A 14,270-nucleotide genomic window follows, 5' to 3' on the forward strand; every position below is an offset into this window, starting at 1 on the left:
GATTATATTAATATTTTATATTTATAAATACTCTTTTCGTCAATATCTAAAGATCAAATTTACTTTTTATTTGTACTTAATATTAAAAATATTTTTATATTTGTATAATTTTTTTTTTTTTATACAAATGTCACTCTATTAGTATTATAAGACACTAAGGGAAGTTTTTTGCAATTTTGTCTTAATTTGTATTATATTTTGATATAATAATTAATATTCAAATATCAATATGCAAAAAGTAAATGAAACTCTTAGAGTCGGATGGAGATAGTATAACATTTTGTAAAAATGAATAATGTCTCTTTATAGAATAGGGAAAGGGTAACGGTGATAATTTGAGAAAATCAACATCGTGTTGATTTTTCAACACGGTATATGTAAAATACACAAACAGAAATAGTGCATGTGTTTATTATACACAATATGTGTTGCGTGCTATCTAGTCTATATGAGTTGTTAGTTCATGTGTTATATTTATATTATATTAATATAAATTATATGTTGTTGATAATAATGTCGTTTGTTTTTCGTGAATTTATTGAGTGATTTTCGACACAATATTTGATTTTAAATTTTTTTTTAAAAAAAACTATATGTTTGGTACCATAGCGAAAGTACATAAATATACGTTAGCATATAATGAATACAATTTATGTTTTTATATTTTATTCGTACCTATAGTTTAATTATAATATATATTTGTATAAATTATTATTATTATTAATTTATATGTTATATAATACTCTTTTCGTCTTTCAGGAAAATGTTTATTTATTTTTTTATATTTATATAATATTTCATACAAATATTATTTTATTTATATTATATAATACATTAATACTAATAAATGTATTTTTATTTATTTTTTTTTTCTTTTAAATTTTACTACGTATGAATAATATTAATATTCAAGGTTTTACGTATAAAAAATAAATGAATATATAACTTCGAAACAAAAGTACTATACTAAAATATATCATATACTATTTATTTATATTTTACATATACTCAACATCATACTTATTAATATCCTTTCTACATAACATCAATAACCATGTTAAAAGATATTTTTAATTAATAATATTTTATTATATAATTCTTCTATCCACTAAATTTATATTTTATTTTTTTCAAAAAAAAATGACAAAGATTAAAATGTTTACTACACAGTTTTATCCTGTACTAATTTTGGCGGACCGAAGGACTATTGTATATCTAATAGTTTAGCTTTTATAGTAGGAATTTAATAATATTACATGCATTCATAATTATATAATGTTAAATAAGCATTAATTATCTACTCCTTTCGTTCTATTGTCCACATTATCGTTTCTGTTTGTCTCATATTTCATATTAAAAAAAAGATTACATATTTTAATCTCATTTTAAATTTTTTATTTTATAAAAATTCTCGTGTCTATAATTCTCCGGGTACGCTACATGGGACGGAGAGAGTAATATTTATATTTATAAATTTTACTTATATATGTATATATATATATATTTGGTTAAACGAACTAAAAAGACAATGATTATATTTACTTGTAAAATTTTGATTTTGAGTTTTAGTTTTAAATAATAAAATTTTGAATTAAAATACTTATATTTTAAATTTAAAATTAATTTTAATATAAAATAAAAATTAATATTTGAGGGACATGAAGAATATAAAACATAAATAGTAGTAGACACATCACGTGACTAAAACATTAATAATTTCAGGTGACACGTGACGAGATGCCCTATTTTCACACAGTATTGATTGGTCGGCGGCGTTGTTTAATTTTAAACTTCATTTATTCCGAATTCAATTTTTAAATAATATTTTGGAATCTCACTAAATGAGTCAACCAATCAATTGAATCATTGTTAATCACAATATTTATTTATCTAATTGAATGTACTCATTTATTTTATTTTAATGTTATGATATAAAGATAAAAAGATTATTTATACTTTCGTAATAAATTATAATACTCCATCCGTCCCATAACAAAGTATTCATTTTTATTTTATTTTAGTTCGTTTCATAACAAAATATCTATTTTTTTTAGTAACTGTACTATCTACATGTAACATTACAAATACCCTTCCAACTTATAATATATTACACGAATATCATTACCTTTATATCACACATATTAATAAGGTTATTTTAGTCATTTCCACTTTATTTCTACTATATCTCAATATAATATTAATATTTCTAAAATTACGTGCAAAAAATAAATGGATATTTACTTATGGGACGGAAGGAGTAATTAATTTTGGTATCATAAAATTTTGTGATTAATTTTGATTTTATTCAAGTTAACATTAATTAATTTTTATTTAATAATAACTTACACATATGGAACACAAACATGTTGACTTAAACACGGACGTATTAAAAAATTAAAAAAATAATAATAACTATGCGTTATTGGATCTAATATACATTCAAAATTGAATAAAACATGACTCTATTCAATGTCATGTTCAATGCTCTTTTCTAACTCATGTTCCATGTTCTACTCAATTTTTTTTTAGTATTTATATTTTAATTAAAATATTATTTACAATTATTTTAAAATATAAAAATTATAAAATGAAGGATTAATCAATCATTTATTTATTTATTGTATTCAAAAAAATATTTAAATTATTTTATGTTTTTTAATAAAACTTGCGTTATTTAAAACTAAACATCTGTTTTTAGATAAGGAGGGTATTTCATGCTAACTTTACATTAACACAAAAGGGAGTTTTATGCAATAAAAAATATATATAATATTTTGTGTATTTTTACTAAAACACAATGAGGTATTATATAATTTATCCTAAAAATAATAGCAACAAATTTTTATATCTCACACACACACACGAATCAACGGGATTGAACTCCAACTTCAAATTGTTACAACCCATTAACGATTCCAAATTTGTTTGACTTTGAATTTAATAATATTTGAATATGATTTTTTTTTTCAAAAAAAATGATATATTCAAATATTTTTTATGACATGAAAAATTGTCAATAGGCAAACCCTCTTATTGTAGACATGATCTAACAGCGTTAAGAAGTTTTGAACTCATTGTTTCACGATGATTGCTTGTTTTGGCATGGTCATTGGTGACACGAAAACCCCCTTTCGACTTTGATCTTATTTTCCGTGCTCCTTTTATCTTTGTTTCTACAAATCATTCAATTTGGAAGTCATCTTCTTTTGGTAATTTCTATACTTCCACTATTTAGAACCTTATATGTATACCTTTTCACCGAGCCTTCTTTTCAAAGGAATTCGATCCGATCTTCTCACCCCGATGATGTTGGTTTTCTAATGCGGGCTCTTTCATAGACGTATCCCCCTAGACTATGTCCTCCAAAAATATGGCATTACTTTAGCTTCTAAATGTCATTTCCGTCGGGTAATCAGGGCATGTTTCTTTTGATTGGTTTGAAAAAAAATTGGTTTAAGTTTGGTATTAAAATAATATATAATTGAATATTTTATAAGATTTTTTTTTTTTTTTCGAAAAACGCAGAGTCCAAATAAGCAAAAACATAAGATTTGAAGACAAAAGAAACAAACCTAGAGATGTTTGAAAAAACCTGTTCGGGCCGGAGAACAATTGCATGAAGTTTGGACGTAGTTCACACAACTCTTTCATATCACCATCCCGCGTAGCTTTTACACAATTTTGTTATTCATTGGATTTGTTGGTTCAATCTTAATGCGAATGAAACTTTGAAACCATACTTATATAATCTTTTTGTTTTTAATCTCAATTATTCACAATTTTTTTTAAGTATGACTTACTTGTAATTTTCTATTTTTATATCCTTTAAATAAACAAACAAATACTTATATATAAATGTAAATTTTCATATCTTTAAATTAATTTATATTAATCACATATATAAATATAGATTATTTATTTATTCTTTATAAAATATTATTCTATAAATATAATTATTAATTTATATTATAGTATTAAATTTTATTTTTTAATAAATAACATTAAGATATTTAGCTTGGATAATTATGTCAATTTTTATTTTTTTTTTTACATATAAATCATTCATAATTGTTGTTACACATTCAAGATCGACAAGCCATATATTCACAAGAAACACACGAATTTAACCAAAGAACTTAAATAATCTTTTATAAGAAAGCTACTGCTCGGACTCAGGTTATCCAATGGAAAAACAATCCTAACACCTACTGTAATGCACAACGCCAACCCAAACACAATAGACATCCACAGAAACGCAACAATCATGCGAACTAAAACACGATCTAAGGAAAATATCAACGATTTAAGCCTCTCCCAAACAAACAATATACACAATACACTGTAAGAAATGCTCAAAATCGTAAATCAAACCGAGGAACAGCCTCAGCACAAGCTGTATTTCAAAGAACTCAGACGAAACCTTCACTTCGCCGGATAGATCACCGGAGAAAACTCAAGGGAAGATCGCTGGAGTCGCCGTCGCGGGTCGGGGTGCATCACCGGTCTCACAAGTCATTGGCCAAAAATAACTCCACAATAATATATAATTTTATTAGTTTTAATTTTAATACATAATAATTAATTTGTTATTATTTTGTTACATATCTCATTATTTTTTCTTTATCAATTTCTCAATAAAATCTTTATAATACTCCTATTTTATTTTTGTTAAGTACTTTATTTTTATATTAAAATATTGTTATTTTCAATTTTTAAATCCGAACAAAATGACATAATTATCCAAAATATATACTACATATATTTTATTTAAATATTTTTTCAAACCCTCGGTGGTGAAAATAACTTTTGCTATGAAAATTCAAACGCAGCCCATTCTTTCCCCTTAATTGCCAAACTCAGATATGTGTTCCTTTTAGAGATTTATTTTGTTGTTACATCTACCTTTTGTTTTGAACGCTAATTTGAATGTAAAATTTTATAATATATATATATATATATATATATTTCATAGAATTGCAATAATTGCATAACCAAAAAAATTGAAATCAAACTCCAAATAATATAATCATATTTTGTGTAATAAAGAATGTAGTAACAAAAATACACATTTCCTTAAAAGGGAGAGGACAATAATGAGTGAAACTTTTGTGCCATAGATAGAAAGAAAGAAAGAAAGAAAGAAAGAGAGATCGATCTAAAACACTACAAGAAGACTCTCATCTCAATCTAGTTCAATTCATCAAATCTTTTCACACATCCAGCCTCAAGGGGAAGAAGAAGAAGAAGAAGAAGAAACACCAAGTAAAATCACCCAAAAAAGAGATTAAAGAAGTTCGATTTCTCTCTCAGATGAGTCCTCTTTGGTCGGGATTATTCACTTATTACCGGACAAAGTATCTTCTTCTCAACATCCGGCAGCTTTCAGGAAGTTGTCGTAGGGACTCGATGCCGGAAGCCTGAATGAGAATGAATGCTGCTGATGTCCGGCTTTGCTGACGCCTTCCGCATCCAAGAATGGATTTATCGCCTGCACGAATTTTCATTTTTCAGTTAATGTAACGGAAATAAATAGTAAATATTCATAACGGCTTTGTTCTCTTTGAATTTTATTTTTTCTTTTATCATCGAGATTTTATTGTTCCAGAGAGAAAATACTTATTTTTTATACAAAATATTATATTCAACAATTATTTTCCATAAAAAGCAACATATTATATTGATATTTGCTCGACAAAATGGAGGGTGTAATTACCTTGTTTAGATCGTTGAATGGAGCTGCGGGTGCATCTCCTTCGCCACAGGTGGTTTGTGTAGTAATCGTGAGCGTAGAGCCTTGTTTAGGATTAGTGTTGATCATGTACCACATCTTCTGCTGCTTTCCCATCATCAGTGTTTCGCATTGATTCGCCATTTCAGTGTACGACGACGCAGGCGCAGCACTCACAGACATTCTGCCAACATGGTGTGCTGTCTCGAGAACCTGTTTTTGTAAGAGTAATCCCAAAAATCATGTCTTAACCGAGGAATGTATCTATCGTAGGGGGGACCTGTTAAAGTTATTCAACACCATACTGGCAATTCGTCGCAAATGTACAAATGGCACGTAACAAATAGACAAACAATGCATAGTTTATATTAATATAATATAAATACAGCACATATCCCGACAAGAACACAATATATATTAATATAATATAATTCAACATATGAACTGACAATAAATGATAATAATTCATGTAGCACACGTTACCACTGATCTTAGTGCATATCACATATTAACATAACAAAATACAGTAACAGTGTTGATTAACCTCAATCGGCACCTTAACCAGTTCGATCATGGGGAATAATGATGTCATCACAAACAAACTTACGGATTGTAGAAGTTGATCGACATATATAATATAAATGCAGCACATAAACTGATAGCAACACAATTTATATTAATATAATATCATATGAACTGATAATACACGACAATAATTCAAGTAGCACATATTAGCATTGATCTCAGTACATATCATATATCTCAATCGGCACCATAACCGGGTCGATCGTGGAGAATAATGATATCATCACAAGCAAACTTACGGATTGCAAAAGCTGATCGACGCTCAGGACGCTTGGGAACTCAATGGTCAGAGTCGAGTTTTGTGGGAGAGTGCCGTCTACTACTTCGTGGTAAGATTCATCATCCACAAACAATGAGACCGCCTGTGTCCCATGAAAACAAAAAATAACAGAACATGAAAAAAAAAATGTCCATGGCATTGAAAGGAAAGCAGCAGAATTCGGTGGAAATGTAGTACAAGTTTTACCTTCTCGAAATTTTTCTTGTGGTGAGAATTCGCCTGATGTCCGAATTCCGCGCTGTCCGCGTAAAACATGCTGTCAGGCACAAAGTCCCTCAGCAACTGCTCCTTTAAGATAGTCTGCTCGGCCTGGAGACGAAAACACTTGTTTTCAACATCAGAAACTGATTTTTTTATGTGTAGTATAGTTTAGATTTTCGACCGAAAAGTGAGGAACTTACCTCTAATATGTTATCCAAGTTTTTGACGACAACCGAAACGAGGGCTTCCTTGGTTTCATCCTCACTTAATTCTATCTCTGAAAGACACTTCAGCGCAGAGCTGTCGTCTTCTGTTGAACCATACACCATTTTCGGGTTGCCTGATTTTGTTTCGCTAATCTGCAGCTTCGAGTCCCCGACCAGACACAAGAATGGATCAATCTGGCCCAAATGCATTGATTCGAGGATGACATAAAGAGAATCCATGGAAACACGGAAAAAAAAAAAAAACAATGTTACTGTATTTACCACTCTACTAGTGATTCTAGGCCGGACGATGTGGACAAGGGGAAGAATGTTGTAAGCCTTGGATGAAAAGATGATCATACATGTTGACAACACAAAAAGGGATCGTCGCCGAGAAGGTGATAATTTCTCTGTAAATAACATGAAATAAACAACAATGCATCACTAATCTATCCAACATAATTTATCTTCTGAAAATTACAAAAAATCTGCTGTAAGTTTGATCATTTGAATGTCGAAAATTTCCATCAGGTTACTCTACCTGTGTTCGAAAGAGAAATGTTCCTCAACAAGAAAGCCAGTTGGAAGCCTCGAATTAGAGCATCGCGATAGGAGTTCTGTGTCAAAGGGAGAATCATATTACAAACACATTAGATGGCAAGCAATTTGATCAGTTGATGGTATTGTCTCGAAAGTTACTTCAGGCAATCAAGATGTTTATGTGATACACTATGACAACACATGTTCTAGAAGTTGAATTGCTGACAAATAGTTTACCTTGGCGCAAGAAAACAACAAAATCAAGCTGTATGTGTTGGAGATAGCTTCGTAATTCTCTGGCATATTGGAAGGAGACATACATTGTGCCCAAATGGAAGAAAGCAGGAGTGTTATTTGGTGGCTGCTCATTCTGAGAGGACCGGCTTCCTGTAATTCGAAGAACTTATAAGGTAATTTGATAATCCATATTAACTACATTTAACGGTCATGCCACAGTCGAAAGAGAACTTACCACTTCTTTACTTCTATGGGCAGAAATGTCAGTGTCTGTCGATGATGGTTTGAAGCTATGCACCCGACTGTAAGATGATTTAAGTCTGTTAAGCACTCCCGAACCCTTTTCTCCGTTGATCTCTAGGTGATTTTCCTTAGACGGATCCTTTGGGCGTTTCATCTTCTCAAACAGAGCAGCTGATGAGGAAAACACGGAAACAGTTCTTGAGAGGGTTCTTGGAACGTGTGTGTTCTTCTTTGGGTCATGAACGGCTGAATCTGCATGAGGGCAGACTGAAGATGGCACAAGAACGACAGCGAAGATCCGATGAGCTCCTACTCGTGTCTCGTGGTCAGGATGCATCATGGCTGGGAGTAGCTGATGGAACAAAGCCTCCGGAAACGCCTGATAGCATAAAATGGTATAAACCATCAACGAATAGCCGAGAGAAGGACAAGGAAATGCAGTTTTCGACATATGAGAAATCAAACCTTGTTCTTGTATGATAAAATTGACAACGAAGCAATGATTTGAGCAGTTCGGAAGACAGCAGAGATAGTTGTTCTAGCAATAACAGTAATGGTAGAGAGATTCTCTAACATGGTAGCCATTACATCGAGGATTAGTCCGGCTTCCCCAACCTGCGTGTATCAGTGAAAAGATCAATATACTACAAGAAAAAAAAAAAAACAATTTGTGGAGGAAGATTAGAGGTAGCATGGACCTTTGCGGAGAGCTCTGTGAGACATTCATCGACTAATTGATGGAATTTTCTATTCCACTTGATGACTTCATGTCCAAGATTTGCATCATCGAGTGAGGAATGTATGCTTCTACGCAAATGCCTCATGACATCGCTTACAGCGCTGACTATAGCCACGGATGGGTGAACTTTTGTGAGGCGAACAAGGGCAGTCACAACCTGAATAATGTCGAGCTGCATTTCAGGTTGCTTGAGGACAGTTTTATGGTCAAGATGCTTGATTAATGTTGACAGCAAAAAGTGCGTATTTTGCCCTGCACGAGCAAAGTAGAATTAAAATTCGATGACCAGAGAAACACCGGATTTAATTGGACAATATTTCAAGCATAGATTAATTGAAACTAACCACATTCGTCCATCACACGCTGCATATCTTTGAGGATGGGGAAAGCAATTCCATTATTCATTGGCCATAGATTACCGTTGTTGAAATATCTAAACAAGGACTCCAAAACACGACGCATTGTTGTAGCCTCCTTTCCTAGATTGGCCATGTTTTGCAGGCACACCTTTGACCAAAAGCAAGGGCTCTTGGCATCTTCTCTGTGTAATTAATGAAGACATTCTTAATAAATGGCATCACAACAAAAGAAAGCGATAATCGAGACAATGCAGAAGATCAAGTGTATGACAGGAAAGTACTCGGAAACAGTTAGTTGTCCACCGTCACTTATAAGGGCACTCCAGGAAGGAACCTCCTTTGTTGAACCTGCAGCAGGAAAGGTGTGTCTGTCATTTTTATCGACATGCTGCACCCAATAGTGGTTAGGCAGGATCGAGAGATTCCTTACCTTCGGTGCTGTAATTTTCCAAAACCACATGAACAATCTGATGAATCAGACAGATATAATAGTTAATAATGCTATATTGATGGCCATCAATACAAATCATGCTATAATGGTAAAGTGTACAGGAAAGGAAACATTTGTGAAGATTGAAGAACATAGATTTCGGTGTATATGCATGATATTATACGGAGAAAGCTAAAATTCTTATTGATTGAATATATGTGCTTACATTATCGAATTCAGACGAAATATGGGAGTTTTCACCCATAAACCAAACCTGCACACAACACATACACAAAATGAGGCCTAAACAAAACTACGTGAAAGGAGAAGAAAAATAACCAAGTACCTAAATAAAATGGTCGATTGTAAACAAAAAGAGAAAATTAAAGTAAACAATAATTTAGGGAATGGAAAATAAATATTCATTATAATATGAGAATTTGTCATAACTTTTAACAAAGAACAAGAAAAGTATGGAAAAAGGTAAAGAACATGATATACCAAGAAACTAGCTCTCAAGGGTCTAGGAAAATTGTAACTTGGACTATCCTTTATTGACAACTTGCTATAGCCTCAGTTCAATAGAATAGATTACGCGAATTATAAGGTTTTTTTTTTTTTTTCAATTTTTTTTTACTATACAATTTAACCATTTCTAATAATAATTTATCAATTTTCCATAAAAACTATCACATCTAACAATTATTTCACCTTAAAATACAAAAACTAAAGCACTTGGAACACAAAAGAGCACACATAAGAATGTACCACGTGCACGCTTGGTTGTTTCTTTATCATTAAAGATTATCCAATGCATATTTTAATATGCTCCACAAAAATAATATGGGTTTCATAATGTTTTTGGGTCGTTAAGAATTTTCAACTATATCAAACTTTCATATTTTTCTAAAACAATACATCTTCTTATTCTCTAAAAAAATATCCATTTAAATTACCTACATGCAATAGAGTTTATATGTTAGGACCGGGTCAACTCATCACTAATATGATATTATCCTCTTTGGCCTGAGTCTATACGAATTTGTTTTAGAACTTCCTCCAAAAAGTTTTGTACTAGTAGAGTTATACGTCGGACTTATAAAGTGTGGGTTCTTTTACTTTCCAATACGAGATTTGAGTTTGCATTCCAACAATATCCCACTTGCTGGTTCGCTAATGTTTAGCCCGTAAGTTATTTTTCAACAGTTCAATATTCTAACTCAAATGTTCTGATCTAAAAATGGCTTAAAATATTCACTACACAAACCATAGCAGATAGAGCTTGCAGCCCAGCTGCACGTCGATGATCTTGCATCTCTTCCTCACTGACTTCTTGAGCCAACTGACAAAGCTTTGGAATTAGTCCCTCGAGGTTAAACATGTAAGTTGAATCACTCTGCAAAGCATGATGAGTTGAATCAGCCAAAAGTTTCCATTAAAGGAAAAGAATACAGTATGTAGTGAAACTCCCTCTGTCATCCAAATTTATGCTCATATTCCCTTTTTGATTGTCATAAAAAGTATTTTTTTTATTTTTGTTTTTATAGTGCATTTCTACCTTTTTGTCATTTTTTTATTTTTTTACTATAGAAGACTTAAAATATCAATTATTACCTACAAACATTAAAACTCGTACATAAAATTATGGACATATTTTTACATGACAGGGGGGGGGGGGGTAACTGACAAAAAGAATATAACCAAGTGCTGACCTGATTGTTCACAAAATCAAAGAGAGTTTGACATCCAATAATTACAATTTCATCTTGGCTTGACTGATCCAGCAAGGTGTGCAGAATAGTCAGCAGACTATTTGCAAACAAAGGCCTGATGTGAAGATGGCATTAGAAAATTCAATAGAAAAAATATTCCGAGAAAGATATAAATGCCATTCAGGAAAATTGTAACTTTAGCTAAAGGTTTAATCATCAATATACTGTCAAATTCAAATAAACGATATAAAAAGTTCTTCATTCTGTTCAAATACAACTCAAGAATGAACTATATTAGAGCTCCCATGAAATGTGGAATTTAAAATTTGTGGAGAAATAGCAACCAAGAAAATGATGAACAACAAAAAAGAATACGACATAAATAAAAGATCTCTTGTGTATAACTAGAATTCAGAATCATATAGACAAAATAAAAGTCAGTCGTAGCAGACGTACATTTGCTTCTTGCAAGATGACAGCAATTTTCTGTAAATAGAGACAACAATTTTTACCGATCGGAAGTTTCCATTTCTCAATTCCCTGTAGCATCTCCTTTCAAGGGAATCTGCTATCTGCAATTCAAAAGAAAACAAAAAGAATCAGAAAAGTTAGCCATTGAAGAAGAAGAACAGAAGCAGCAGAAAATTTTAAGAAGATACTGTGACATGCTAAGACGAAATAGTGGGATTTATCAGAAACTCCAGATGCACATATTGTATCCTAAATCTTCTTATGAATCACACTGTTTCACTTAGTTCCCCCTATGGCTTCGGCAGTCGTAGGAATTGCAATGATTCTATGTAAGGGATACAAATTGGATGGGATATTGTGATGAATCTAAAGAAGGGAAGCCTTAATTTTAGAGAGAGAGAGAGAGGTAGAGAAAGAGAGAGCATCAAACAAAGCCAGAATAACCTACTTCCATCAGAAGAACAATACCTTTGGGATGCGCAAAGGATTTTTCGAAGCATATTCACACAACTTCCCAATCTTCCTGTCATTTGGCTCTTCTTCCTAAAATAAAAAGAAATTAGTGTTATAAGTCGATAGTTCTTGATAAAGTAGCACAAGTACCATTGTTAGTGCATAATCATTCAGCCATGGGCAGAAAGTATAAGTTGCAAAACATACATTATTACATAAAACCAAAACATATACGTATTAATCATACATGTGACACCAATTACTATCAATTAATGATGGGTATAATCTCAATCATTTTAATTTAAATTTTTTCTTGTCTTTTAATAATTTTGCAAGCTAAGAATGATGTTGAACTACACCATATGAATCATGAAACTCACCGGGGATCGAGGGAAGATATCCGAAATCAACTTCTTGTACCTCCTAACAGGCTGCCTAGATCTCTCACGCAGTCCCGGACAGAAAAAACAAAGGGCACCACAAGCCGGCACAATTTGCCTTGAGATTACACCCGAAACGGTTGTCATGTTTACATAGAAAGCTCACTTAACAACTCTATTATCCCAAAGTCCACCTACTAAATTTGCTGCTTTCTTTCCCTTCTTATCAATCTCGAAAATATAATATATCCTCGAAACCTTCCAAAGCTATGCGAAGGGAAAGAGAAGCTAATATAATCAAGCCGGCACCGACAATTTACTTCCAAAATTCAGGTACCAGCCTGCACAAATCCAAACATAAACCCTAAGAACAATTAACACCAATCCATTTCAACATAAACAATGAAAATGCACAAAATCCTAATTCAATAACCAAACAGGGAATCCAAATTATTATCTTCCAATCAATCTAAACCCGAATCCAATTCATAGATTGTTCAATTCTAATAGATTCCCAATTAATCAACCAACATACAACATACATTGCATACCCCAATTACAATTGTTCGATAAGAACCCAATTGGGGGTGGGGAGATTTTGATCGATTCGATTCGATCGATCGAAGTAGGCATACCTTCGGGGAGACGCCTGTATAGAACAGACCCAGAAGGCTGGCAACCCATCAAAGAATTTCCACGAATATACCGATTCTCAAGCCTTTTCCCGAAACTTATGACTCTGGCTGTCTCTCCCCCGTCGTTCTACGCAACCAATTTTTCTTACTATAGATAGCAGGAAGCATTGGAATTCGAATTTCAGCCGCAGCGGCATCAATGATTGGAGCATCTCCATTCGCGACATACGGTTAATTTGGGGGAAAATTCGTACCTTGAAATTAACTGGCATTTGGCTGGTGACCGTTATATGTGCTCGGAATTTCAAAGTGTATATATATCTATCCCGGCCCGGTCTAATTATGGTATCAAAACAACAACTAAGAAATAACAGTTACTAAAATAATAATAATATTTTAATATAAAAATAAGATAAATTAAAAGTAAATTAAAAATATTAAATAGAATTTTATAAAAAAATTAATAATATAATAATGAGATAAGTAAAAAAAATTAAAAGAATTAATTATTATTTATTAAAATCAAAATAATGAGATTATGAATTTAAAAAAATTATTAAATTATTTATAACTTTTTAAAACAATCAAAAAATAATTAGGATAAATTAATTTAGTATTAAAGATATTAATAAAATTATTATTAAAATAAAAGAATAAATTATTATTAAGGAGAGAGTATTAGCTTAGTACATCCGGAAGTCTCATAGACATGGTTGCTTGTTCAACAAAATTAAAAAATAATCTTTGATTGGATATGAAGAAAAAAAAAATGTATTTTAAGATAAAAGTAAAATAGATTATAAAATTATTATAAAAAAGTATTAAATAAATAATAAAAATATTTTATAAAGTAAATACATAACGATAAATTAATTATTATTTGTTAAACTAAAAATAATAAGATTATAAATAATATTTTTTTAGGATTACATTATTACATATAAATTTATACGTAAAAAAAATAAAATTATTAACATAATTTGACGAATAAATAAAGTATAATTACATGTTACAAAACAAAACAGTGTTTATATATATGTAACAAAATAAAATATATTACTATAAATAATA

The 14,270-nt window shown here is 31.1% G+C and overlaps 1 protein-coding gene across 2 annotated transcripts; it reads right to left on the reverse strand.

The window, feature by feature from the left end:
• Positions 1 to 5,000: 5,000 nt before the first annotated feature.
• On the reverse strand, positions 5,001 to 13,539 carry LOC127259549 (protein SEMI-ROLLED LEAF 2-like). 2 transcript variants are annotated; one of them, XM_051286932.1, is made up of 21 exons: positions 13,200 to 13,539; positions 12,565 to 12,905; positions 12,200 to 12,274; positions 11,717 to 11,832; positions 11,261 to 11,375; positions 10,816 to 10,944; positions 9,775 to 9,822; positions 9,549 to 9,585; positions 9,400 to 9,466; positions 9,104 to 9,300; positions 8,719 to 9,011; positions 8,486 to 8,635; positions 8,013 to 8,399; positions 7,778 to 7,927; positions 7,542 to 7,617; positions 7,283 to 7,410; positions 6,995 to 7,195; positions 6,780 to 6,902; positions 6,553 to 6,675; positions 5,714 to 5,941; positions 5,001 to 5,488 (listed from the first exon to the last, which is right to left on the reverse strand). In XM_051286932.1, exons 2-21 carry the CDS (start codon positions 12,709 to 12,711, stop codon positions 5,366 to 5,368), a joined length of 2,913 nt encoding a protein of 970 aa, XP_051142889.1. In that variant the 5' UTR covers positions 12,712 to 12,905; positions 13,200 to 13,539; the 3' UTR covers positions 5,001 to 5,365. The 2 variants fall into 2 exon arrangements, with proteins under 2 accessions (XP_051142889.1, XP_051142897.1); XM_051286940.1 differs by lacking the exon at positions 13,200 to 13,539 and having other exon boundaries at positions 11,773 to 11,832; positions 12,565 to 12,630.
• Positions 13,540 to 14,270: the final 731 nt, after the last annotated feature.

Source organism: Andrographis paniculata, unplaced genomic scaffold (assembly GCF_009805555.1).
Source record: "Andrographis paniculata isolate CXL003 unplaced genomic scaffold, ASM980555v1 Contig14END, whole genome shotgun sequence".
In the NCBI taxonomy this organism is placed as follows: Eukaryota; Viridiplantae; Streptophyta; class Magnoliopsida; order Lamiales; family Acanthaceae; genus Andrographis; species Andrographis paniculata.